This window comes from Sarcophilus harrisii, chromosome X (assembly GCF_902635505.1).
Source record: "Sarcophilus harrisii chromosome X, mSarHar1.11, whole genome shotgun sequence".
In the NCBI taxonomy this organism is placed as follows: Eukaryota; Metazoa; Chordata; class Mammalia; order Dasyuromorphia; family Dasyuridae; genus Sarcophilus; species Sarcophilus harrisii.
Window position 1 is genome coordinate 34433668 of NC_045432.1, and position 27593 is coordinate 34461260.

Below are 27593 nucleotides of genomic sequence, written 5' to 3' on the forward strand. Positions count from 1 at the left end.
AACTTCCAAAAAGCCCCAAAGCACTGCAAACACTTAGAATTCTAGTTAACAAGGAGCCACGGACGGGATCGCACACAATTTTGCAGCCTCCAAATAAAAGGAGCAAAGGACTTGGAATATGACATCCCGGAAGGCAAAATACATGGGCTTACAGCCAAGAATAAGTTAGCCAGCAAAAGAGAGCATAATGCTACAGAGGACTTCCAAGCATTCCCGATGAAAAGACCAGAGGTTTGGTAATACTTTGAAGTTCAAACACAGGAGTTAAGAGAAACATAAAAAGGTAAATATGATGATAAAGGATGAGACAAGTATAAAGTGCTTAAATTCAAATACAGGGGGATGACATATCCTCTCTGAACCCTATAATCAGGTGTCATAGAGAGTTTAATTCGAAAGGTCTGGGAGTAGTTGTTATCTTTCGATATTAAAAATGGAGAAAGGAGAAGTTAAGAGAGGGATACACTGGGAGGAGTAAGGTAAGAACTGATCACATGAACAGGGCGCACAAGAAGACTTCTATACACACAGGAGGTGGCGTGGGGGAGTGGCTGACCCCTGAACCTCATCTCATGTGAACTGGTTAGAATACACACACACAGCTGAGTACAGAAATACATTTATTTCACTTAACAGAGAAATAGAAGACAAAGGGAAAAGGGAAGGGCAAATTAGTACTGTGCAAAACAAACTCAAGGTATACAAAAACATTTAGTCCTTTTTGTGGTGGTAAAAATGGGAACCTGAGGGAGTATCCACAAAATAGAGAATGGCTAAAGTTATGGCTTTTAAATGTGGTAGAATATTTTTGCTCTGAACTCTTATCAGTGTAATGAGCAATCATGATTCCAGGGCACTAATGATGCTACTCACCTCCTGAGAGGTAAATAAATGGCTCAGAGGGCAGAGTGAGACAATTTTTTTTTATATGGCCAACATGGAAATCGACTCTCCCGTGTTTATAATGGGCTTTTGTTTTTCTTGGGTTCCCAACGGGAGGGTAAGGGTCATTGGGATGGGAAGGTGAAAAGGCAGATTTGGCCAATCAAAAATGAATACATAAACAAACTACCTAATCGAATAAGACCAGACCCATAGTTGGAGTCGGTCCCAATAATCTTCCAGGAGCTACTATGGAAGCTTTCATCTGTATGCCCACCTTCCCTTCCTTTCCTCTTTCTTTTTATCTTTTTAAAAACAGAACATTAACAAATTGAGAAGAGACCAACTTTATTTCAAGGTGCAAATAACTTCAGAGTTTTTCAGGATTCTACACCATTTACAACAGTCTTGGGCTACATATGGACAAAAAAAACCTGGGGAGGGGGGTTTAAACTGGATATAAAGTGTTGTCTTGCTATTGCTGTCCATTGCTTCTTATTCCCAAGTTTCACTTGCTTCTTCACTTATTTCAGACTTCAATCTTCGTGGATGTTGAAGAGTTTGGCTACTTCATTAAGATCTTCATGTTCTTCTCCATCTTTAATGATCTTAAGGAGAAAATAACACCAAGTCACTGGCCAGCTCCATGTGTATTCGGCCCAAGCCCATAAGAACCCAACCATCCTCATCCTCCTCTCAATAACATGGTACAGAACTAACTGATGAAAACAGATTTACGCTAACCCAGAGTTGTCCGTCGTCTCCTACCCCACCAGATCACCCGAGTAAAGAAGCAACATCCGTGAGTCGGGACTGCGCTTTTGTCTTGCTTCTCTGTACGTACCCCGTGGGCTCTGCCCTGACCCAAGTACCCTCCTGATGCCTCGGGAGGGCTTGGAGGCAATCCTGAGCTCCTGAAGCTCTCCCATCCAAGCACAAACTCAGAGAAAGTTGGAAAGCTGTTCAGTACAAGTTTATGGAAACCATTATCTGAAGATTAGGCCAGTTAGCTAAATGAGGTTCTTTATCAGAAGGTTGGCTACCAGAGGATGGATTTCACTAGGTAGATAAATTCATGAAACTGATTACTAAGGTCTGCCAAGGGAGTCTGAAACTACATTAGTAGAGGAAGTAGCCATTACTAGTGAAATCCCGGATTCTTTTGGAAATGTGTAGACTGAGAATTTGCAGGAATGAAGTTATGGAAGCATATCCTAGTTTATAGTCCACTTCTCTCCTCTCCTCCAAAGGCTTAAATGGATACCTACCTTTCTTGCTATTGGCATCCGGTTAAAGATGTTCCACAGTAAGATTCCCACCACAACTTTGTCCCTGAGATAGAAGATGACACCTTTGCCGAAGTCCTCCCCTGTAACGGAGTCCTCTGGGGTCACTTCATCGCTGGTAGGGATCTCGATGTCAGAAGCCTCTGACTCTGTCTCACTTTCTGAACGGATACCAGTCCCTGTGAAAAAAGCACCCAGAGACAATCTGAGAATACTTCAGAAGCAATGGATTCTTCAAGACCTACCCCCCAGTGAGCTTCACTGATCCTTGTCAAAAGGCCTTCTTTGTCACCAAAGTCAGAGCAAGCTCTGTCCTGCTGTCTCTGGGGTGCTTCAAGAGCTGCTAAACTCTCTCTCACTTGCCACTTCATTTTAGAATTCTGCTCTGGACATCTCCTTTCTTTAACAACTATTTATTAAGTGTATATGTACTAGGTGTAAGGCACTGTACAAACTGTACAGGAGACGCCGCTGCAGCCCGAACAGCATTCTGGGAATGCTCAGGCCAGAGCAGGGGAATATAGGCAGAATGGGGGTGGGGCAGATGGCTTCCATCCTCTGGGAATTCCTAGGCTCCTGCCCAATGGGCAGAGAAATAAACTGGGATCTGATAATCCCAGCCCCCTTTTCTAGTGCTGCCAATATAAAATACTTGTCTTTCTGCCTCATGGGAGAGGAGAGGTCAGAATCAAGGATCATGGATATAAATGTACTTCAAATTCCCCAGGAAAAGAACCAAGCAAATGGTCTTGTTCTCTTCAGAAAAACAAAACCAAAGCAAACCAAACCTGCCATCCTTAGAACACACAGAACTGTGCTTTGGGTGCTAGATGGCTGTGTAATTCCATCCAGAGCTCTACAGCAGGGAACCAGGGCAAAGCTATAGGAGCTAATGAGAGCTACACTGGGGAGAGAACGCCATGCTAGATACATGTCTTCCATCGAAAGAAAAACTGACATCAGGGGCTGACAAATGGGAGGGATTAAGAGGCCATTCAGGAAGTAACCAGACTGCTTTTTTTTTTTTTTCCTGAGCCTGGAGCCCCCTGGCGGCCAACAGATACCAAACAGAGGTTTCCATATCTGGTTGCTGGGTACTGAATCCATTTGTGGAACTAAACAGCTTCGAAAGGCCTGGTTTTCATCAGCCCTCACATCTTTCCTTTTACCCAGAAAAAATACAAGGAAGATGGAAATGGCAAAAATCTAGGTAGCCCAGACAGGGGACCCCTACTTCTCGGCCCCCGGCTACCAACCCAACAAATTGGTTTAACTATTTGATCCACTTTGTTGAGCTCAGACCTACCAAGGATTTGGGGACCTGTGACCTAGTCTCCTTTAAAGCTTAGCTTTAAACAAAGAGATAATTCTGCTGATAGCTCTTTATCGGAAATATGTAAATCCTTTTCAGAGAAAGCCAGAAAAAATCTGATGTGGGGAAATAAATTCAGAATTGTGGCGCGGATCACACCACATTGCCTCCTCATACTGTTCCAGGGCAAATGGTTGACACCGCTTTACCTGATTGTTCAGTTGCTGATTTTGGTGTGTCTCTTGCAGTAGCCTTGGCAAAAACCCCAACTGTGGGCAAACTACCATCCACAAGACCAATAGCTTCATACCCAACATCGGGGCCCAGATCGCTCCTGTGGGAAAAGGAAAGATGGTATCTGGCTGAGATGTTACAAAGAAAAAAAATTGCAGTATGGGTGTTCTGGGACACTGACTTTTTTATACAGGCCTAGTGGCTTTACAAATATCATACTGGGTTCGGTCTAGCGGTGGAATCCATCCACTTTGGTTTGTGGAAAAGACTAGCTACAAGACATCAACCTTAAAAGTTTAGGGACACATTCTCAAAAAGTTTTTACTTCCCTTAACTAATTACAGGTTATTAATCCATGAATTTACCTCAATTGTTCTTGAAAGCTTATGATTTCAGCCTGTATCACCTCTTGGGGGATAATGAATCCCTATCACATACTTAGTAAAATAATTCCATTTATTAAGACTACCCTTCATGGATCAAGAGGGAACCCCAAGTTAGGTATTTATAGTTGTGACAAATTCATGAATTTATCTATAGGGGAAGGAACTGTTTCATTGTTTCTTGGCCTACTGGCAATTCAACGGGCTAGTGCCCAATAAATGATCAGTTGAGTCTATCCCCTCTTCCAAATGGAAAAATCCTTTTAAAAGATAAGAAATGTTTATTTGTTAAGTTCCTATCTATGCAAGGCACCGTGCTTAAAGGGATTCTATCTTTGTTCAGAACAATCTCCAACTGACCTTCCTTCAAAAATGTCCACTTTCTGCCATATCTTTCTGATGTGCAGGGGGCTAGAACTACACACAGCACTCCAGAAGAGGACGTGCCACGGTTCTGAGAAAGGGCAGGAGATGCTCTCTGCTTTGTTTTCAGCTCCCTTCAAGACAATACTATATTTTAATGACCTTTTTTTGTCCCAGAAGTACACTGGTGATCTTCAGGGAAATGTCTACAGTGATTCTTAGATACCTTTTCTGGGTCACAAAGGACGGTTAATCAGTCAACAAAAGATTTACTGTCTGCTATGGACATGGCACTGTGCTAGATACAAATATAACGAATGAAACAATCTCAACTCAAAATGAATTTATGTTCATGGGAGCCTCCAAGTATACTCTGGACTTTTTCTCAATTTCACAGAAATTCCAAAAAATGTTACAACTAAGAAGGATCCTTAGAGATCTAGTCCTACTCCCTGATTTGATAGGGGAAACTGAGACCTAGGGAAGAAAAATAATTTGCCCAAGTTCTCATGGCTCTAAGCCCACTTTCCCATACCTTTTCTTGTCTACTTAGCTGGCCTAAGGGGTATTTTACTACCAGAACAGTCTAGTGTCACTTGTAGCCTGGGGATTTCAACCGGACATTCCACCTTCCACATTATTTAAGAAAATGCTACCTTCTTTACAATTTCAACACTGATGAGGGCCTACAATTACCATCCTATGTCCAACATGCCTGATTATGCTCCATTTGGTTTTACTGCTTTGAAGGTTATAAGAACAAGCTGTTTTTTAAAAAATTAATTCTTATTGCTGTTTCTTAGGAATTTTAGACTAGTAAAGTACTCATAAAGACGGACTTTAGTGGGGTTATTAGACTCTGCACTGTCATGCAGAGCACAGTAACACCATTCATATTTTCTCTTCCTTAGCCAAGCTCATGATAACTGGCACAGGTGATCATGAGACTGAACTGTTCCTTATTAGAATGCTAACTGGTTCACATCAGGATCAAATCTACAACTCTGTGGCTAACATCATGTTCTCTCTCACCAACTGATCGAGAAGCCCAGAAAGTTCCCCCAAACACACAAACATTACCAGAACATTGACTGATGCCAGTATGGTTTGGCAGCCCCGGTCATATTTTCTCCTGCTAATCTTCCACTCACAACAGCATGGTCATGATGCTCTACCCGTCGCCGCCCTAACTTGATGTCATAGAAACACGCAGCATCTCCTGCCTTAGAAACAGACACACTGTAAGCATAGGGAGGGGAAAAAGCAGAGTACACCAAGGAGATCCTGGGAATCCAAAGTCCCCTTGAAATGTCATTTAGCTCATTCATCTTTCTCCCCTGCAGAAAGAACTATACTCAGAATCATTTTACATAAATTGAAGTCTGGTGAGGTCAAGTTACCCAGGCCAGGATTTGAACCCAATCTTCTGACTCCCAAAATCAGTAGCCTTTTTGTTACACGACACTACCTCCAAGAGAGATAGGGACTGGACTCTTTCTTAAGTATTTATTTCTACAATCATGTCCCCGATACTTTTACCTCATTTGCTTAAAACCACTGCTTACAATCAAATAATGACTGAACAGACTCGCTCCCAGTCTGATGCCATCGGATGTACCCTGATCCTGGTGTGACATACTTACCACCCAGATGTTAGAGCGTGCCTGGAGCTCTGCGTTTACCCGGAAACCCCCAAAATCAGAATCAACTTCCAGGCCACCGGTCTTGGCCAATTCAACATTGGGCTCCAAGCCCACAGCTGCAACAATGTGATCAGTTTCTACCTGAAAGGGGAGAGAGAGTTGATCGATCTCATGAATTTTCATATGTGGCCAAAACATGTGCTTTAAAACAAATGTCTAGCTTGTCAATAAGATTAAAGACTTTTAAAAAGATCACTAACCAAAGACCTCATTTGTAAATATGTCTGAAACTGGTAAGGAGTCTTAGTGAGAGAATTCTGTTACCCAATATGGGCCCAGAGAGATGAAATAGAGACAGAGTGGAGCAAAGGGAAAGTGGCTCCTAGGTGTTTGCTCTAGCTCACTAGATGTCTTTTTTTTTCCCCTTTTCCTTTTTTTTTTTTTTTTTTTTTTTTTTTTTTTTACTGGGAAGGCACATTTCCAGAGAAAACTATGGAAGGTAATCATGGCTGCCAAGAAACCATTCCATTAATGTTAAATGAAGGGGAAAGAAAAAGCAAGGACAAGAGCACAGCTTTCTCTCTTCTCTCCCCCCTTCTCCCTGGTATGTGAGGTGGAAACTACATTAAATTCTCCCTCTTTGGAGGTGACCACGGTTTCTCAAAGGCTCTGTTAGAGAGTGCAAGCATTATAAATAAGGCTGTCACTTGAGAAGCAACTAATGTGTCCAGAGTCCCATCCCGAAGAGGGCTGGCCACACAGGGACACATGTTTTGGCTAGACTAATAGTAAGGTGTGGTAGAGGCTGGGATCCATATTTGCAAATTATGTGGATTATTACACATGAAATGTTCTAGTATGTGAGCAGAAGACACATTTTGTGCAGCACTAATGACATCTTTTTCTTACCTTCCTTCCATCTTTTAGTGTGATAAGCAACTTGCCACTTTTGACACCTACTGACTGCACGACTGCATTGGGCATTACGTTAACTCCCTCTGTGAAGGAAAGAAACAGTCTTGAAGTGGTGACAATGACCAAGGGAAGTACAAAGGCAGGCGAGATCAGATATTACTCTGAGGAAAATTAATAATGGGAGCATCAGCAAGAAGGTAGCCTGGGGAGGACCCAGCCCAAACCTATGGCTCATTCTTAGCGGCTGTGAAAATTTGGCATATACCCTTCAAGTCACCTGTGAGAATCTAGAAACTGGGCAACCATAGCTGACACACATGGAAACAACACCTAAAGAAGTGAAGAAGGCCTCAGGCTCAACCCGGGGCAGGGGGCAGATAAAAACTGAACGTGGTACCACATGGGATCGTGGGATTGAGAACTACAAGAGATGTTATAAATAATCTAGTTTAACTCCTGCATTTTACAGAGAATTAAAGGATCTTGAGTTAGAAGGGATGCAAAAGGTCCTTTATTCCAAGTCCCTCATACCTGACAAGTAGTGACCCTGAGGGCTCAAAGAGAAGTGGTACAGCTAGAATTTGAAGGCAGTCTCTTTTCAATGGAGCACACTGGCTATCCAAATGAATCCCACGAGGAAAGCACACAAGAAAGGGAAGTGACTTGCCCAAGCTAACACTGGTAGGTAATAGGTAGCAAAGCCAGGACAGATTTGATCCCAGTGTCTTTATTTTAAATCCAGGCCTTTTCCCATTATAACAGATACCAGCTACTTTTTGCTCTTGAGAAAAATTACTTTGAAGTTTTGTTTAAAAAAAGAATGCTTTATGAATGCACTGGGGGTCAACACTGCAGTCACTTCCCAACACATGCCCCTCACTATGCAATCTCCCTCCAACCCCATGTCCTAGGGAACCCTTCATTGTGACAACAAAAAATAGGTTAGCTAGTTCTCTGGATCCCTGGAAAGCTCTTCGTTACCTCGTCTGACTTTTTCTGTGGTCCAGTTGCTGAGGTACTCTGGGAGGATCTTCCCCATATTTCCTTTCTCAGGGAAGAGCTGAATAACTTCTGTGCCCATAATTCGAGCTGGGAGGTAAAAACAAAGGCTGAGAATGTATCGATTAGGAGAGCAGAGCCAATCCTGTGTGTGTGTGTGTGTATATATAGAGGGCAGAGGAGGCTGATTGAGAAGAGGAGAACAGTAAGACAGTGTTCAGTCACTTAATTAAATACAGAGAGAAGCTTGAGTCTATTCTATAGCCATAATTTGTAGAGTTTGCAGAATGCTAGGTATCAGAGCTCATTCACAAGTCAAACGTTAAGGCTGCTAGAATGGAGCTGTCATTAGGTCCAATACTGTATCCTGACCTCAGACAATACACTTGAATGCACAAGCTAAAACTGATTTTGAGAATCTGGGCAAAAGTCCCCAGTAGAAATGCCATGGGGCTTCTGAATGGTGCCATTTCTGGGCCAACATTCTGATTTAACAGAACTTTCACATTAAGAGAAAAAAAGCCAAGGGGTCATCTTATTTTTTTTTTTATAACAAGCAGTGTGATACACATAGTAGATGCTTAATAAATACTGGAAGAATTGACCAAAAAAAAATCAGATTTGAGCTCAGAGACTTGAAAATCTGCAAACCTATTCAATTTATCAGAAGCAGTGTGGTATGTTTTGCACACATAAGCTGTTGAGCAAGAAGCCTAAGACATTTTTCTGTCTTCTACACTTCCCTTCCAACACTTTTAACAACCAACTTTCCTTAATAATTTACTTCTAGAGAGACTCAGTCCAAGGACTGGTGGTATGGAAAAAAAAGATGATTAATATTCCATATGCCAAAGTTGGAGATTCCATATTGCCTGCCATCCAGAGAGAAAGAGAGCATTCTTGCTGAGTTTTGCCAGTCAGCTAGGGATCACAGACAGGAATTAGTCTCATGCTCGGCGTCATTAGGTAAATTCCCAAGTCAAACAGAACTCCCCTCCCCCCTCTCCTCAGGGGTACTAGCAAAGTTATCTCTGTGATTTTTGCCAGAAGGTGAGAAGGGAGAAGATGGAAGAAGCTTCTATAAAAGACAGATTTTATTAGCCTTCTGGCTAATAAAAAGAAATGGAAATTAGTGTAGGATACTCACCTTTTCTGCCAAGGGCACAGGCCAGTTCACTACCCAAGAAGCCTCCACCAATAACTGTAATCGACTTGACCTCTCTTGAAATCTTCTCTAAGGCTCTAAAATCTCCAATCTATAAAATTATATCAGCTTAGCCCAATAATTTTCCAAAGGGGACAAATGAAGTTCTCAGGAAATATTTTCCCTCCCAAATTGTTACAGAAACCACTTATAAGTATAAATAGATATATAAATTATAAATGTTCCTATATAAAAAAGTTTTATTATACTTTCTAAGTTCCCAAGGTCTACTTTTTCCTGTTCCCACCTAGAACACCCTTTTATCAAGAACCCCAAAGATCTTAGAAATATCACTGAACCATCACCACTGAGGCTTTCGTGTTGTTGACAAAGCATGCTGGGAGAACTTCGCTGCCTTTTGGCCATATGTCTGGATATGAAGTTTCCTTAACACTTGCAAGGAGAAATACAAAGAAGCCAGGGGCAGTTTTGATAACTTAAGCCTTCAGGAAAAGGCGAGCGTGAAAGGAAAACAGGCAGGAATAATGGAAAACAACAAAAACCACATTTTTTTCCTGAGGAACTGAAGCCACCTGAGTGGAGAAGGGCATCGCCCAAGGTCAGAGAGCCAGAAATCAGAAAATGTGAATCTTCCCGTTCCTGGATCATAAGGAGACCGCAAGATTATCCTGCTTCTTCCAAAATAAGCAAGACAGAAATGATGAAAGCAGATGGTTACCTTTCTGAAAAGCGTTGTCCTACTCTTTACCTCTGGTCCAGCCCTATCAATAGCTGAAAGATTTCTTGGAGTGCCTCCTGGAAAAATGGGAGACAAATTCTTTTAAAAGAAGTGAATAAAACAGTTAGGCCCAAACAGCACCCATCCCACCAAGGGTTGTTCAGAACTGAGGTGTGTGCGCCCTCTGCTGGCAGCACAGGTACATCAACAGGACACAAGAGTCCTGTACCAGGCTGATCTTTCAGCAGACTCATCACTTTCTTTCCCTGGGCCTACAGAATAGAGTTCCTCTTCACAGGGCCCTATTTATCTCCCCCCCCCCCAATTAAAAAAAAGCCTTTTGTTTTCAGGCTCTCTTATACTTTTCCCTAAGGATTTACAGGACACTAAAGCTTCATTAGTATAAGCAATTGCTTTGTTTCCCCTACCATACTGTCTGATTTGAATCCCTAATGAAGCCACATGGGCATATAACTTTCAGACTACCCTGAGAAAGAAGGTAATTTCTTTAATCGATATATCCCTTATATGGAATAAGAAAGGTAATTCAGATACACTGCTATTCTGGGACATCTGTAGGCTCTAGCGAAGACTAATAAGGTCTGTACAAGGTAGAGGATCTGGATTTCACTCTTTAAATGACACCTTCTACAGTCGCTACAGTTTGGATGAGCTGTGCCAACAAAGGAAGCTACATCGTAGACCACTAACCTGTTGCAATCAAGCACTTTTCAAAAGTTATCTGAGAGCCGTCATTAAGTCTCACCAAGTTGTCCCTCACATCCAGCTGTACCACCTGGCATACACAATACAGAGAAAGAAATATAGGTGGAGGTGCCTTTCACCTAAAATGATTACTTGAGCAATAACCTCCTAACTGATCGCTAGCACCCAGTTCTTGGTCCACGTATGATCCTGGGGTGTTCTGAACGCCCAGGGCAGCCAAGAATTGTTCAAGCTAGGAGCAGGCCTGAAATACCTTTGAGATTTGTGGAAATGGGTGTGTGTGTGTGTGTGTGTGTGTGTGTGTGTGTTGTGTGAGTGTGAGTGTGTGTGAGTGTGTAGGGATTCAGAGGAAAGAAAAGTACTCAAACTCTGAGAATTGGATAAGGGAAATCTAAGCCATAAGAAGTGAGGCTGCTCCATAAAAGAGAGATATTCAATGGGAATCAGCCAGGTGAAAAAATGGTAGGTTCTAGGTGGGACCCAATGCTACCTCTCCTAGATTCCCACTCACTCTGCCTCAGCTACCCCAGAGTTTGGCAGAGGTAGAACTGGGTTAGTACCTGCTCAGTTTTCTTCATGTCCCACATCCTACTTTTCTCCCCTGTACCAAATTTAGGAGTTATGTGCTCCATCTACCCTGAGGGGGAAAACTGGATCTTCCTCTTATTTAGGGCAAGCTGCATCTTACCTAAATTTGATACCTCCCCTAGCACAGTAATCTGCACACAGTAGGCGCTTATAAATGTTTGCTCAAGTTCAGCTGAAGCAAGGTTGCAGTTTTTCAAAAGGAACTATGAATTCAAAGCAAAAATCCTACCAGATACAAAAGCATAGAAATGAAACCATTTAGAGAGTACAGGTTACTGATCCAAATATAATTAAAGCATAATCATATGCTGTTTGGCATTACTTACGGGGAACCCAGTACTAGATCTTGTCCCTTGTGTTAACTGTCTCAGGAACCTGATAGTAAGCTTCTTTGCATCCTGGAATATCTTCTACTTCCTTCCCACCTCCACCTTTCCCCATTCTCTACTTCATAAAGGTTGGGGCAGAATGACTCAGGCTCCCTAAGCAGACAGGCCAGCTGCCTTTGGATTAGTGGGCTACTCCTCCAAGTGGAGTCACCCATATACATATGTGGAGTGAAAACACACACATATGGAAAGATCCAGGGGCCATTTCCCACCAGATATTTTCTTTTTGAAGTCAGAGGATGAGTTTCCTGAACTCTATTAATATTTCTCACCCAGGCCTGCGCTTAAAGCATTCTCTGGTTCTGGGCAATCTGTATTTTGACAATCCTTCCTCATCAACAGCCCCCAAGATCTCCTGGGGTGGGGAAAAGACTGAGAAGCTGGGAAGGAAACAACTTTTAGAAAAGCCTGGATGATCTTTGTCTCCAGGTTGGACAACAACTCACTCTCAGAAGCCAGTACAGACTAAGCAGTGTACCCTGGCCACACGGAGACGTTTTAGTTGACATGATCACACTGGTGGGACAACGTAAAGGGTAGGAAAGGGGACCCCACACCGACCTTCTTGCCGGTGAGGACAGCTACACCACCATTCTCAATGTAAGGCAGGTCCTGAGCAGAAACGTAGAAAGAGGGTGGCTGGAAATAAATGCTAGAGAGGGAGAAAAGAGAGGGAACAAAGAGTTAAAAAAAACTATTCATCGACCTTTCCTTGACTTTGTACTTCTGCAGTTAAAATGTCTCCAGTAGTCGCAAAACTGTTCATTGGGTCACAAGAAGGCCATCAGGACTGCTGAAATTTGGTCCCAGCTTACAGAGTGACAACTACCCCAGATCCCGAATCGTTCCTGAATCAGAGCAACAACACCACCTTGCCCATGGGGAGGGGGCAAGAGGCATCCGGTGCAGGAGATAATTTTGCCTCAGACTATTAGCTGTGGGACACTGGGTGAGAGAAATTATAATTTGTGTGGCCAGCTCAAAAATGGAAAAGAGAAGGCACTTGAAAGCATATTCAAAAGTCTTCTGCAATGAATTCCCTGGAGGAAGTCTATTGTGGTCCTTGGCACTCTCGCTGTTGTGTGTGTAAGCTTTCTAAGTTTCTCTGCAGGGTCCTCCCAATTCCAGCGAGTTTGTTAGGGTTCTGAGGAAATGGGCCCTTTTAGTTGTCTTTCTACTGTTTTTATAGGGAATTCTATATGTGCTCAGTTCAACTGGATGAGTAAAAGGCCCCAGTCACGTGATTTTTCACAGAAGTACTATATTTTAAAGGCCAAAGGTAGAAGATGACACCACGCAACCAATCATTGTTGGATCAAAATCTCTGGATTCTGTTTAGTTGATCTTCCAACCACTGGACCCCTCTGCATTCTAAGCTAGACTGTGGCTCCCAACAAATTACCAAGTCATCCCATCTTCTACTTCCTCAAGGTCAATTCACTGCTTTCCTATCCTTTGTGGGGTACAGTCTAGCTGCTCAACCCCCTCCTAGCCAGAAGCATTTTTGACATTCAAATGTACATACCTCCTTTCTTTTCCATTCCACTGTTTGAAGCGAAGTGTGTTTATAACATTTGGGTCATCTGAAAACCACAGCTCTTTTGAAAGAGGGGGGCGCATGTATGGTAGTTCAGGATCTTCTGAGATAATTAAGACCTTCAGACATGCAAAAAAAAGATGTATCAGTGCCAAGTCACTTCGTGTGCAAATGTCAGAATGTTCATGAGAGGAACCTGAACCAAGCAGGAGAAGATGCAACCTTACCCTGGCCCCAGGGTCACGAGCTCGAATGGATCTAGCGGCAGCAAATGCTGCTGTGCCTCCGCCAATCAGCAGGAAAGGAGCATGAGTGGGCGCTCTGAGTTGGGCAGCCATCTCTCTCTCTGGTGCTGTAAGCAACAGATCAGACACGGTGAACCTTCTAAAAGATTCTGATAGCCCCATATGACCAACAGCAAAAAAAAAAACATCATCTTGCAACTGTTTTCCTTCTTTTGGCCCAACAAAGTGCTGCATACTTATTAATTTGACTAAACCTCATACTGTATTGATGGGAAAAGAAAAGAAAGGAAAAAAAAGAAAGGAAGCTTCATCTTTATTGTCTCTGATGGCAAAATGATAAAGAGGCCAATGATTCTCCTGAGGTGAATCTGTCTTGCACTGAAACCTTGGCTTGGAAATTCAGAGGAGTCTTAAAACATGTAGATTCAGCTTTGCCCTCCCAGTGAGGAAGGATAGATAACAGAGTCATAGGTTCCACCCTATGCCAGCTGGGAAAATAAAACCAGAATCCAATCTGGCAATGAGACATGGACCAGAAAGTAAGCAGTGAGGAAAGAAATGGAGATCACTCATCTAAGGGCCAAAAAAGGGAGCAAAGGGGCCCAAATTTCCTTATGTTCAACCAAAGGCTTCATTGTTTTATGTTTGAACTTATACTTTCTCAAAGTTTCACAATCACAATTCTCTTTTAGTTCTGAAACACATCACTAATTTCTAGAGATACATAATTTCACAGATGCCACAGATGTTCTTAAATATGGCAACCAAATGGCTTAGAGATTTCATTTCCATCGTTTGTGCTTTCAATTATGTCTTAAGTCCAAACAGAGTACTCACCCGTTAAGCTATCCCGTCTCTGTTTTTCTTCGGGGGTCAGTCCTAATACTGACATTCTTTCATTGTATCTCTTTTGGTCCTCTTTCACAGTCATATAGGCCTGCAGATACAAATATATCCAGAACATCATTCTACCATGTGCTTAGCTTGCACTAGTCACATAGTACTGTTACCTTTCAATTAAACGATAAGCTTTTATGCACATCAAGCCAACTCCTTTTAGTTAAAAACACTGAGGCAAAAATGTGCTTTCTCATCAGTAAAAAGAAATAAAGCACTGGGTCTATTTTAGATGTTAACAGAAGAGTTATCAACAAATGAAAACCTTTCTAGTTCCAGGCTCTCCTGGGCTCTATTTTAGAGCCACAAATAAATACAGTATTTTGTTCTTCAGGTGGGGCCTAAGTAAAGCGAATCTTTTACATTGGGAGATATTAGAAAGTATCTCACATTTCTACATTTCCAAAGTGTTTTCTCTTCATTAACAACTCTGGATAGTACAAATCATATGTTCTTTATTTTATATAATGAGGACATGAACTTTCAGAACAGGTAAATGGAAAACACTTGCAATGTAAAAGGCTTTTAGAATAAGCTAGGTACCAGGCTGAAAAAAAAAATCACAGTAGAGATTCAGGACCTGGGTCATATCTTTTTCTGGCAGAATTTCCAGCTATCAGGGCAATTAGACAGAAAACAAATTCTTCTTCTTCTTCTTCTTCTTTTTTTTGGCTAAGGCAATTGGGATTAAGTGACCTGCCCAGGGTCACACAGCCAGGAAGTGTTAAGTGTTTGAGGTCAAATTTGAACTCGGGTCCTCCTGACTTCAGGGCTAGTGCTCTATCTACTTACACCAACTAGCTGCCCCAGAAAAAAAATTCTTGAAGCATAACAGACTGTATACCAACCTAATTCACTTTCCTCCTAAATGGGCTTTTTTCCCCTAAAGGACCAGTCAAGGAGAGTCTAAGGAGGAGATTCCATGCATAAAAATATGTAAAGAAAGCGACAGATACACAGGTATCCATTTCAAGCACTCCAATACACAAGTAGTATATCCTTCTGGCTAAAAATGGGTCATTGCTCTTGCCAACCCTTGTGACTGCAACCCTGCTCTCCTCTGCCCCCTAGCAACATTACTTAGAATTATTTAGAGTATCAAGATTCCAGGAAATTATTAAGAACACTACATCTAAGAAACTTATCATAAATCTTATCCCAAGTTTACTTCCTAATACAAAAAAATATCAACTATTAGCTCCAATAAGTTAATTTCTCTCTCCTCATTCATTTTGGAAAAAAAAAATCAACATGGTACCTGGCACACAGTAGATGCTCAATGGTTGTGACAGCCAGATTTGCCCATGTATATAACAAATTGCAAAAAAATCAATTAAATAAGCTATTTTTACTTTTTTATTATTAAAGCTTTCTAATTTTCAAAACATATGCATAATTTTCAATATTCACCCTTGCAAAACCTTGTGTTCCAAATTTTTCCCCTCCCTTCCTCTCAAACCCTCCCCCAGATAGCAAGCAATCCAACATAGATTAAACATGTGCAATTTGTCTATATGTATTTCCATAGTTATGCTGCACGAGAAAAATCAAATCAAAAAAGAGAAAAAAAAAACCAAGCAAGCAATTTCCCAGTGTCCTCTCTGTGGGTGCAGATGGTTCTTTTATCACAAGGCCATTGGAACTGGTCTGAATCATCTCATTGCTGAAAAGAGCCATGTCCTTCAGAATTGATTATCACATAATCTTATTGCTGCTGTGTATAATGTTCTGGTTCTACTCACTTCACTTAACATCAATTCATGTAAGTCTCTCCAGGCCTTTCTGAAATCTTCCTGCTGATGGTTTCTTATAGAACAACCATGTACCATAAAAATAAGCTATTTTTAAAGTTAAAATGCATTTCTTCTCACTGAGAAGATTTTACCTAACAAATCCTAATCCTGAGTGATATAAGGCCAGATCAGACAGAAAAAGTGACATAGAAACTTGAACTATACACAGACAAAAGGGAACCCCGAACATTTGAACGTAGCCCCAATCCAGCTCAAATCTTCCAGGTTCACATATCAGTAAAACTCAAGCCTAAGAAAAATCTAGAAGTTTAGGGGTAAACAAAGTAGTAAAGAGGCTTTTCTTTTTATGTAGAAGTTATAAATGAGGTTTACAGAGAGCTAACCTAGCAAATGACTTTTTCCAAGGGTTTAACAAAGTCCTAATAATAAATACATTTATATCGGATTTACAAAGTACTTTCCTAATCTGTGCATTTCAAATCAAGGACTAAAAGCCAGGTTGGGAAAACTGCTGTTACAGGAAAAAGACTAGAGGCGTATTAGAGTCTTGAGGACTCTACTCAACTTGAGGAAGGCCTCTGAGAAGAAACATTTTTTCAGTCTAAGGCGATGTGAACAATTACTGTCAATGACAGCTCAACAATGACAAATGGACCCAATTCGTAACTCGGGGCCCAAAGCTTCAATACCAACTGCACTGTAAATCTTGGCTCTGTCCATCACTAGTTATGGGCCTGGGGTAGCTAAAGACCGAGTAAGGTTAAGTGCTTTGCCTAACGCCCCACAGATAGTAACTAGCAAAGTAGTGATGATAACTCACGTCTTTGCCAATCCTGGCTTCAAATTTGCACTTTAGGAAGCATTAGGTTTAAATCACAGAGTTCCAATAGAAATTTCCAAAAAGTCCCTTCAAGTGCACAGAACAGTTTCTGCCTTTGAGGGTGAGGTGGGAAGAAAAATTTTAAGTGTCTAAGTTGGGAATGAGAACTATTTGGAGGAAAAATTATAAGAACAAACACTGAATAGCCACACACCAACAAATTTGACTGGTTACAAGAGGAGAGTGTTGTTGAGACCGAAAAGTTTCCTTTCTGGGATGTGCATTTTATTTCCAGGCAAGTCAAATTACAAATTAAAAAGTATTTTTTAAATTTACACATGAAAACACAAAAGCATCTTCAGGTAAAAGCTGAAGTAGAGAGAAACAAAAGCTTATCACCTGAGCTAAGGTCACATCTGATTATGTCATTGACTACCCAACTAAACATTTACCCAGGAGCCTACAAAAATGCCCACACGGCCCAAACTTTTCCAGGAAGGGATACGGTAACTATGGCTTGCTGTCCCTGGATACACCATCCAATGAGCTGGCAGCCCGAGAAAGAATTTGCCTGGCTGGCCTGGTAGAGGTTGCCCAACCTTGCTTAGGGCAAGGTCTTTAGAGCACCAAAAATCCTGGGATCTAAAAGTAACCAGAAGCATTTACAAAGAAACACAGAGGAAATCCAAATTCTAAATAAATGCCTCTTCTTCCTTTTTTTTTTCCTGAAAGAATAAGATAGGAAAGGAAGAGTGAATGAGAAATGTGAAAATGCAAAAATTTCAGATTCAAGGGCATCTTCTGAAAAATGGAGGGAGCCATTTGGGAAAATATTTTGCTCCATCAGTATAGATTTGGTTTAGTTTAGTTCAGGTGCTAAACTCCAAGGCAGAAACAAGAATAAAATATCATTGGGGAATACATAAAAATACACATAAAAAATACAATAGAACCCAAATAATGTCAACATGTGGTTTTCTGAGTCAATATGCAACCAGCACTTCTGATTAATACTTCCAAAGGAAAACAGTCAGTTTAAAAAAAGAGAGAAAAATGCATTTTCAATGGTTTTTCATATTTGCTCCAAATTAAACAATAAAATGCACTTGCACGATAAAGGGTGATTTACCTTAAAGAGAAATGTCATCTGCCTACAATTATTAAGGTGTCAGTAGCTGTTCTGCGGACTTTTGAGTACAGAGCCTGATGCATTTGTGCCTGTGGCCCTAGTGTGTATTCCAGCTTGGGGTTTTTTTCTGTCTCTCTCGCTCATAATCTACCCCTGAAACAAAACTTGAAAACTCAAACTCAAATATATTTATGACATTTCTAAATAATTTTTTGTACCAAATTCCCTCTGTTCCTCCTCCTCTCCCATCCCCTGAGAAGGCAAGAAATGTGCTATTAATTATACATGTGAAATAAAGCAAAACATATTTCCATATTGCAACTTGTGAACCAAAAAAGAACTTACACTTTTTCTTAGTACTATGGAGTCATTCATTAACCCCTGAAATAAATTTAGGATAAGCAGCTTACATAAATTCCCATTCCAGGAACGACCATTCCTACAATGTAGTATTACCTACTAGGCTGCTGCCATCTTTCCCAGGAGCATCTAGTAACCTAGAAAGGGATCTTGTTGATGACATTGCACAACTACAGGTAAAGACAAAGTCAAGAGACAAAGATAGAAGACAGGACAGGTACTAAATATTAATGAGAAACGTTTTCTGGTTACCTCCTAGCTATTCTCAGTCACTAGTGCCACCTTCCTACCCTCCCTTGACTCTATTGATTGGCTAAGTTTTCACCAATATGTGCCACTTCCTCCATTATGATAGAAACTCTAGGAGAGCAAGACCTGTTTTGCTTTTTTTTGTTGTTGTCCTCAGTACTTAGAGTACAGTGCCTGGTACAAAGCAAGCAATGAATAAATGTATGCTCATTAAGAAAACATTTCATTATAAAGCCCTTTAGGAAAGAGGAAACAAGGCAATTTTGTAATTTTTGGTTACCTTGTTCTCAAAAAAAAGGGGGGCTAGCCAGGAGATAAAGCTCAATCTGTGTCTGACTGGAGTCTGTAATATGTCCAACCTCATCTGTCCAGAGCACCAGGCCTTAGCGTCAGGAAGACCCAAGTTCAAACTTTGTCCAGATCACTTACTAGCTGTGTGTGACCTTGGGTAACAATTGAACCACTCTAGAACTCAGTTTTTCCTCCTCTGTAAAATGAGAAGGCTACATCTGATGACTTCTGAAATCCCTCTCCCTTCTAGATAACACTTAAGGATCCTATTATCTTCCTTATGATGATTTTACTCACAATTAGAAAGTTATCTGACTTCCTTCATGCATTTTAAGTTTAGGGTATGAAGATGTGGGCAACTCCACATGGCTTTCATGAGTAGGTTGAATTTTCCCTAATGATCTGGTAGGAAGAATAATTCTTCACCAACTTAACTAATAACTTCCAGCTATTTGTTCTTAGCAGAGAAAACAAAAGCTTCTTTCAAGCATGGGTACAACTAGGTACTAGCTTGGGTACTGCCCTTACCCTGGCATGAGACTAGAAACCGATCTGCTGAGTCACTATAATCACTGCCAAATTCACACACACACACACACACAACTAAAGCTGATGAAAGTGCAATTAAGCATTATTATGACAATTCTTCAAAATTCTACTTTTACATTTAGACACCTCAAACAAACTTAGCCTGAAAAAAAAAAAGGCACATATTAGGCTGCTTTTGAAATTTCCAGGGAGGGTGTGGGAATTTTCCCTGAACCCCTCCCCCAAAAGTCTACACACACACACACACACACACACACATATACACACACAGATTTTGTATGGCATGCTATGCTTTTTGGTATCTGTGCATGTCAAGCAGCAACATGGAGAGAAGATATGGCAACAGAGACTTTAAATCACAGATTAGACCAAGAAGCTGCTGGAATTTCTGATCTTATTCAGGCCAGTATATCTACTCTAATAAAGGGACAATGCTACGGTTAAATCACATATGTAAGAAAAAGGTAACTGAGGTGAAGAGAAAAGGGTCTGACAATATGAGGTTAAATTTCAGTAAATCTCAATTGGTACTCATGGGATATTAGATAGCAAATATTTTAAAGGAGGTTTTTGGTAAGGCTTCCAAAAGGAGGAAAGGGAATTATACAAAGTGGGAAGCAAAATAAAACTAAAAGAACAGCTATTAATGGAAGTTGGCAGCTTCTTTTCATAAGCTGCTTTTCTACTTACATATGCACCAGCTCCCATGGTTGATAAGCCCACAACAATGGCTAACATCGATTTATCGATTTTGTTCCCTGAAGCACTAGAGCTGGTCATCTGTCTTGTCAACTGGATTTTTACAGGAGTATGCCATAGCTGCAACAGGGTGCCTAAGAGACACATTATATTAGACAAAACAACATAAAAAATTGTAAATATGTTAATAGCAAAGTCAATGTGAATCAATCATATTGATTGAGTTGTTGGTCAATGAGCTGAACAATAATTCATTGCTGCTTTACCAACATCCAAAATAAGAGTCAAATCTTATACAATTGGCATTTGACTTTTCACCTCTACATTTCTAGCACCACTTAATGTTAGTATTGGTGAGATAAATCAATACTTTAAAAATGTGTTCTGAATGTTGCTAATTAAAGGAGCTTTCTAAATAAGCCTGAACTTGGAAAAGAGACTTTACCAATCTTCTTTCACACCTTCTACAAGTACAACTGAGCATAAATAGAAAGATTACTGACACAATCCATAATGCTCATTATAGGGCACTTACCCGAGACAACACTATATTAACCTAGAAATCTAAAAATTTTGAGTAAGTTTCCTTTGGCCTTACTTTCCTTATCTGTAAGATAACAGCATCTACCTCATAGGATTATTGTGAGGATCAAAATGAGATAATATATGTAAAACACTACATAAATACCAGCTATTCAAATGAGTCAATTTTCAACCATTACCAGAAAAAAAAATATACCTTAACATTTATTATTTCATCTTTATTATAATTGGACATATTTTAAGATTTTTTTTTCCTTTTTATTTTTGGCCAGAGGGCAAAATAATTCAGCTTCTGACCTCATGGTTTTAAAATGTTCATTAAATTTATATTTCTACTGGAGCAGGCTTCTTTGGAAAACTGCTCAGAAATATACCTGACCTCCAACTTAGAAAATCAAACTATCTCTCTATAGAGAGATTATAGACATACCCACACATATATATAAAATCTATTTATTTATATCTATGTAGATATATAGATAGATATACATATACATCAACTGCTTGTTAAAGGATCTCCACTGAAAGCAGGTAATATGTGTTGAGGGACAATTTTTTTCCTGCTCATAACTAGGGTCTACGTCAGGGCTTCTTAAACTTTTTCTGCTCAAGATCCCTTTTTGCTGAAGAAATTTTTACATGACCACAGGTATACAAGTATATAAAATAGATGTACAAATCAAAGATTACTGCTAATAAGTCCTAAAGAAACTTATTTTAAAACAATTCTTTGTATACATGTAATATTAGCATTTTTTGAAGATGAAAGCAAATTTGCATACTCATGAGATGGATGTGCTTGTTTATTTTTACATAAAGAATTAAAACTGGCTAAATATTTGATATTTTTCACTGTTGCTAAATGTTCTATCATCTCTACATTTGGTTACATGACCCCATATGGGTCATTTTCTAATCAACTTCCTAAAGATAATTTTTCTTCAATTGCCTCATTTTTGCTTAATACCTTTTATACTATCAGAGACTAGCACTAAGATAATACCAAAGCCTGCAAACTCAAGATATTCACCAAGTCTTTTGCTAATTCTATTTTTTTTTCTTTGGCTAATTCCTGTGGGGATCATTCTTTCCAGAGCTTTTCTGTAATGATGGGAGACATCCAGGATAAAGGGAATGAATTTTGAGACTCATTAATATTAGAATGCATGACCAAGTGTGAGATGGACAAAACTTGTTTGGACATGAAGGGAATAGTTCTTTAAGGAGTCTACTACACTATATGCCTCCTCTATGAAACGTGAACACCAATTTATCCAACAAGAGTTTTGTGGTCTGTTTTTTTAAAGCATGTTAAGATGTTATTATTTTGTGATCATTTAATACCAATTAATATCGCCAAAAGCTGGGACATTTGGTATTGAGGGTTTATGTGTGATCTTATACAATTTACTTTGTTTATGATCAATGTATGGCAAGAATTTGGATACAGCCATGCTTTAAAAATGCTTCAAGAAAATTCAGGGTTATTCTAGCTACATACCATAGAGAAAGTCCCCTTAGTAAACACAAAGGATTTAAACCAATAGAGTTTCAAGTAGGAAGTAAACTATAAATCTTTTTAATTTCACTGAACTTGCATAGGAATTCAAGAGAAAACGGATGCAGTGTATAGTGTTAGACTGATGAGAACATCATAGAGTAAGTAGAATATGTTCACCAAAAAGAAGTATCAAATAATCATGTGATTAATTAGGTATAAGAGAGGGAGATTATCCAGAATGACTATAAGTTGGAAGGTGATAAAACACAAACAAAGACAGAGCAATCATTGATGATTAGGTTTGGATTTTTCTGTTTTGTTTTGGTAGATCAAACACTGCAAGTTAGTTTTTTTAAAAAATCACCTGGAGGCTCTTTAAAATTAAATATCTTGCCCAACGTCTTGAAGTCAGCATGTATTAGGATCAGGACTTGAATCCAGTTCTTTTTATTGATTATGTCATTCAGTCTCTGAAATTTGGGTTTTAATGATTAGGCAAGGATGATGACAGGAAGGTGTTATTATGCAGCCAAAAGAAAGCTAACATAGATAGGAAATGAATAGATCAATAGCCAAAGCACCAAATGAACTCTTGGAACATTTCTAGAAAATCCAATATCCCAGGACAATAAGTAAAAAGAAGGTAACTTGTCTTCTGTTTTGAGTCTAAAAGATTCCTTCGGGAAGTCTGGGAGAAGTTCATTCTCTACAATACAGAAACCCATTTAAACTTTTGGACCTCAGGGTCAGGGGCCATTGATCAGTTTGCTCACGTGGGGAACATGTTTGGCAATGAAACAACAGAACAGAAGCCAAACTCTATTGTGTAACTAACTGGTTTTTTAGCACTCACATACTGACACCTATGTAGCAAGAAATGTATGCTATGCACATCTCATTTCAGGCTCACAAACCTGGTAAGTAGTAAACACTGCTTTTCAGCACAAGAATATCTTTAGCATCAATATACTTTAAATTAACTTAATGTTGGTAAGAAGTGCAGAGCACTATTGAAATGTCAGTTATGATTATAACCATTTATGTTAACGACAGGGGCCAAGTTCATTCAATATTTAGGAACAACATAACTGACTTGCTTGGCCCTAGAGAGCAAAATTAGGAGCAATGTTGGAGAGAGGCAAAATCTTGATGTAAGAAAAAAATTTACTAACATTTCAAGCTATTTAAAAAGTGGAACAGGTTGCCTTGGAAAGTCAAGCATTCTCTTATCACTGGAGGTCTTCAAGTGGAAGCTATAAGATTTATCAGATATTCAGCAGAAGGGATTCCTATTCATGTATACATTGGAAGAGATTGCCAATTTTTAAGGTCCCTTCCCAACAATGAGATTCACTGTTACATAGTCTAGTGTCTTACAGGAGAAAGTCTTAGTTTTCTTCTCTGTAAAATGGGAATAACATTTATACTTACTTCACAGGATTCCTCTGAGAAAAGTTCTTTGTAAACATTAAAGCAGCACCAGAATGTGAATTATTGGTAATCATAGATATTTTGCAAATGATTTAAAAAAATCCTATGAGAAATATCTTTTTTTTAAAAGTATGAAAAAGTCAGGATCCAAAAAGATGACACATCTAATAGGGAAAAATTAGTGTGAAATTTGTTTCTTAAAAATCAACTGCAAAATACAAGACAGAAAAGTTGTATATAAGAAAAGCAACAGGAGTCCACAGTGTGAAATGGTAGCCCCCAAAGCTAACGGGTTCTATCTTGAGTTGCATGATGAGAAGTATCCAGAAAGAGGGAGAAGATTGGGAGTACTGTTCCGTTTGGAGCCCCACATTTCAGGAAAGTCACCAAAAGATTCAAGTTCATAGAGAGGAAGATAACCAAGAAAGGACATGCCATTTGAGGATTATTCTATTAAGTAAGGATCAGTTAAAGGAGCTGTTTAGCTTGGAGAAAAGATGATTGGTGTGGAGGTGGGTGGGAAAGGATAGAATTTGTCTTCAAGTATTTATTTGATAGGCTGCCAAGTGAAAGAATGGGTCAGACTTACTTTACTTGGGAAGTCATAAAGTGATAGACTTCTTTTTGATGTAAAGGAAAGCTTCCTATCAGAGGTGTCCAAATCTGAGATGAGCTGCCTTGGAAGGTGCTTTCACTTGAGGGCTTAAAGGTTGGTTGATCAATTATTGGATATGTTTTAAAAGGGATTTTTCTTAGATATGGGTTAAATTACACAGCATCTGAGATCATTTCCACCGCTGAGATTCTATGAATCTATATAAATCTATGAAGAAGGAGCAAATATTAGGCAAATCAAAAGTAGGCCATGTCTGAACAAGTTACTAATGGAGGGAAAACAAAACTAGCCAATTCTTTTTTAGCACAATCTAGATAAGTCAAGAGAAAGAGCATAAGCATGAGTTAAGACATTTTCCCAAGGAGTCTACAATTTCACAGATAGGAGTAATGCTGTTAAATTGAAGGTCAAATTGACAAAAGGACAAAATAGTCACATTATTTGACAATTTTCAGAACATCTGAGAATGTTGTATAACTTTATCGATGATACCATCATTGTGTGCAGATAACCCTGAAGACTGGGGTATTTATCAAAACCCAATCTTCTTATGTTTTTATATTAGTTTTTTTTTTATTTTTCAAAATACATGCAAAGATAGTTTTCAATATTCACCCTTGCAAAATCTTATGTTCCAAATTTTTCTCCCTCCCTCCTCCACTCCCCAAGACAGCAAGTAATTCAATATAGGTTAAACATGTGCAGAGGCCTTCAGATTCTAAATCTAAGATCACTTAAAATATTTAAACACTAAAACTTCATTCAGGAAGCACTGCTGAGGCAATAGCTCCAGGAAAACATTACAAAAAACTTAGGGAAACATTTTCATATCACTTGTGATATTAGTAAGAACTCATAATGACTTCTGAGAGAAAGGTTGATTCATCTCATAAAACTGGTAAATTTATTACCACAAGAGTTCAAGGGTGTAAAAAGTCCACGAACTCATGGATGGCATGTGTATAATGTACTAGTAAGAAAGGAATTTAGAGGCATTTGATTATAGCAGACTTTCTTAAATTTTTCCCACTATCAACTGCTTTTAGCCCAAGAAATTTTTATGTGAGCCCGGATATATAAGTATATAAAATATGTATACAAATCAAATATTTACTGTAATAAGTCATAATTTTGAGACTCTCACATTCAGTTACAAGATCCCATATGGGGTTTCGACCCACAGTTTAGCTGGGGAGTAGAGCATTCTGAGTTGGAAAGAACTTTCCAAAAGATTTAATACAAATTTGTTATTTTCCAAAACATAAAACTGACCCAGAGCTTAAAGAATCATACTTATAAATAGTTAGTATCAGTAGCAGAACCAGAACTAGAACGAGTATCTTTATTTTTTATTTTAGTATTTAAATTTTCTTTCATCTTTAATAAATGGTAAAAATCATATATATAGATATGTACATATCTATATATATCAAAGAACTTTATAAAAATCAATTTCTTTAAGATTTATTATCAATAAATTTTATATTTGTATGACTGTTTTATATGCCTATATACCTAAGTTGGCATTTTGATTAGTTAACAGATTGTTAATTAATTAATTAATGCACTGTTAACTTTTTGAGGTCAGCTTCATGAAGGACAAATATTCTATTTTCCCAGCTGCTAATGTCAGAGCAGAATATTAGGCTGAACAGACTACTGATATGGCATTATTTACTTTCTAACAGACTCAGAAGGTAATTTTACATTGGTTAAAAAACAACTCTAAAAACTGGCCTCTAAAAATTAACCTTTTCTTTTTTAAAAATTAAATAACAGCTTTTTATTTTCAAAATATATGCAAAGGTAGTTTTAACATTTACCCTTGCCAAACATAGTTTCAAATTTTTCTCCCTCCCTTCCCCCCACCTCCTCCCCTACAGAGCAAGGGGTCCACAATGTTAAACACGCGCAATTCTTCTATGTATACTTTCACATTTATCATGCTACATAAGAAAAATCAGATCAAAAAAAAGGGGAAAAATGAGAAGCACAAAAACCCCCAAAAGTAAGCAACAACAACAAAAAGGTGAAAATTCTATTTTGTGATCCACATTGAGTCCCCACAGACCTCTTTCTGGATACAGATGACTCTCTTCATCACAAGTCTATTGGAAAGATCATTTTTTCAATTTACCTTTGGCTTGCCATCGAAGCTATTTGGGATTTATCTCATGATTTATATTTACAGAAGTTACAATGATATTTAACATAGGATTTTCTGGAGTCTCAAAGTGCTTTTACATCTATATTCTCAACTTTAAGATAGGTAAAGTAAATAACCTGTTACAGATGAAGAAACCAGGAAGAAACTACACTAAGTGGCTTAATTATGTCACATTTATAATAAATGGCAGAGATCCAAGGATTTTTCCATTAGACTTCCCACCTTTCACGGTCCAATATTTCTGAACTTTCTTTTCTCTTCTATAGTTGAAATCGTATCCCTTCTTTCTGGGACTCGGGTAAAATCCCACCTCCTCCCCTGCAGTAGTATTCCCGGCTCCCACTGAGCATAAAACACTTTTTTCGCCTCTAAACTCTTCAGGAGTTTCTTTGTGCCACTTTTTTTTTCTTCCTGGAGCTTCTAGATTTCTGCCCTCTATCACGCGTTCTCTGGGGTCGAGTCTTGGAGCTCTCCCGTACTAAATGCTCTCCAAAAGCTATAACTAGGACTTCTTTCTGATTCTTGTTCTAGTCTCCCCCGGGGCCTAGCTCGTTTAAACAGTACATAATACACGTGGGTTTCCAGAAGCCCGCTTCACGGCAATGAAAAGAAGGGGAGTGGGGGTCGGGGGGGGGGTGTGTTCGGATACCGGTCCTGGCAGCTAGAAAGCTAACGGGGATTGCTCTATTTGCAGGAGCTGGGCTGGAGGTATCCTAGCCTGCAGCTCATCGGCTAGGGGTGGGGGTGGGAGGTGATGCCTCTGAAGGTCAGGCCGGCGAGTCCTGCCTGAAGAGTTTGGAGCGCTCCCAAAGAAAGGCGGGAGAGAGCGTGCGGACGGGGCTTGGCTGCGGAGGACAGGACGGCGGAGACAACAAGTGCCCGGCAGGGGTTCCCAGGGGTCTGGATCAGGGTTAGGATAGGGACGCGCAGGGAAGAGGAGGAGATAACAGTAGTAGTAGCCTCGGGTAACTAACTTACCTGGAAGCCGGTTCTTCTGCTTCGGGCCACGGACGCTTAGAGTCTGTACCAAAGGTGCCAGCTTCTGCCCCAACCCCGCCACGGCGGCGCTGCCACATCGGAGCATGACGACGAGAAGTCCGGGCCAAGTACGGCTGAGAACGCCAGCCGCCTTCGCTCCTCGGCTTTCTCACACCGCTTCTGACCCGTTACCCACCGTCTGCTTCCAACTGCCACTCTTATAT

General features: G+C 39.7%; 1 protein-coding gene across 1 annotated transcript; it reads right to left on the reverse strand.

Annotated features, from left to right (window-relative positions):
* Positions 1-602: 602 nt before the first annotated feature.
* AIFM1 (apoptosis inducing factor mitochondria associated 1) lies at positions 603-27593 on the reverse strand. Its single transcript, XM_031945243.1, has 16 exons — positions 27370-27593; positions 20125-20267; positions 14223-14322; positions 13368-13492; positions 13129-13259; positions 12165-12255; positions 10612-10696; positions 9901-9977; positions 9165-9273; positions 8000-8107; positions 7013-7101; positions 6104-6244; positions 5541-5683; positions 3690-3814; positions 2151-2347; positions 603-1490 (listed from the first exon to the last, which is right to left on the reverse strand). Exons 1-16 carry the CDS (start codon positions 27473-27475, stop codon positions 1419-1421), a joined length of 1842 nt encoding a protein of 613 aa, XP_031801103.1. The 5' UTR covers positions 27476-27593; the 3' UTR covers positions 603-1418.

Bases quoted from the DNA above. Each gene is read 5' to 3' on its own strand.
- AIFM1 (XM_031945243.1), bottom strand. From the start codon at position 27,475: ATGCTCCGATGTGGCAGCGCCGCCGTGGCGGGGTTGGGGCAGAAGCTG. The intron at 12,256-13,128 runs GTATGTACATTT...CTCCCTCTCTAG, and splicing joins TGGAATGGAAAAGAAAGGAG to CATTTATTTCCAGCCACCCT. The intron at 9,274-9,900 runs GTAACCATCTGC...ATAATTTTATAG, and splicing joins GGACAACGCTTTTCAGAAAG to ATTGGAGATTTTAGAGCCTT.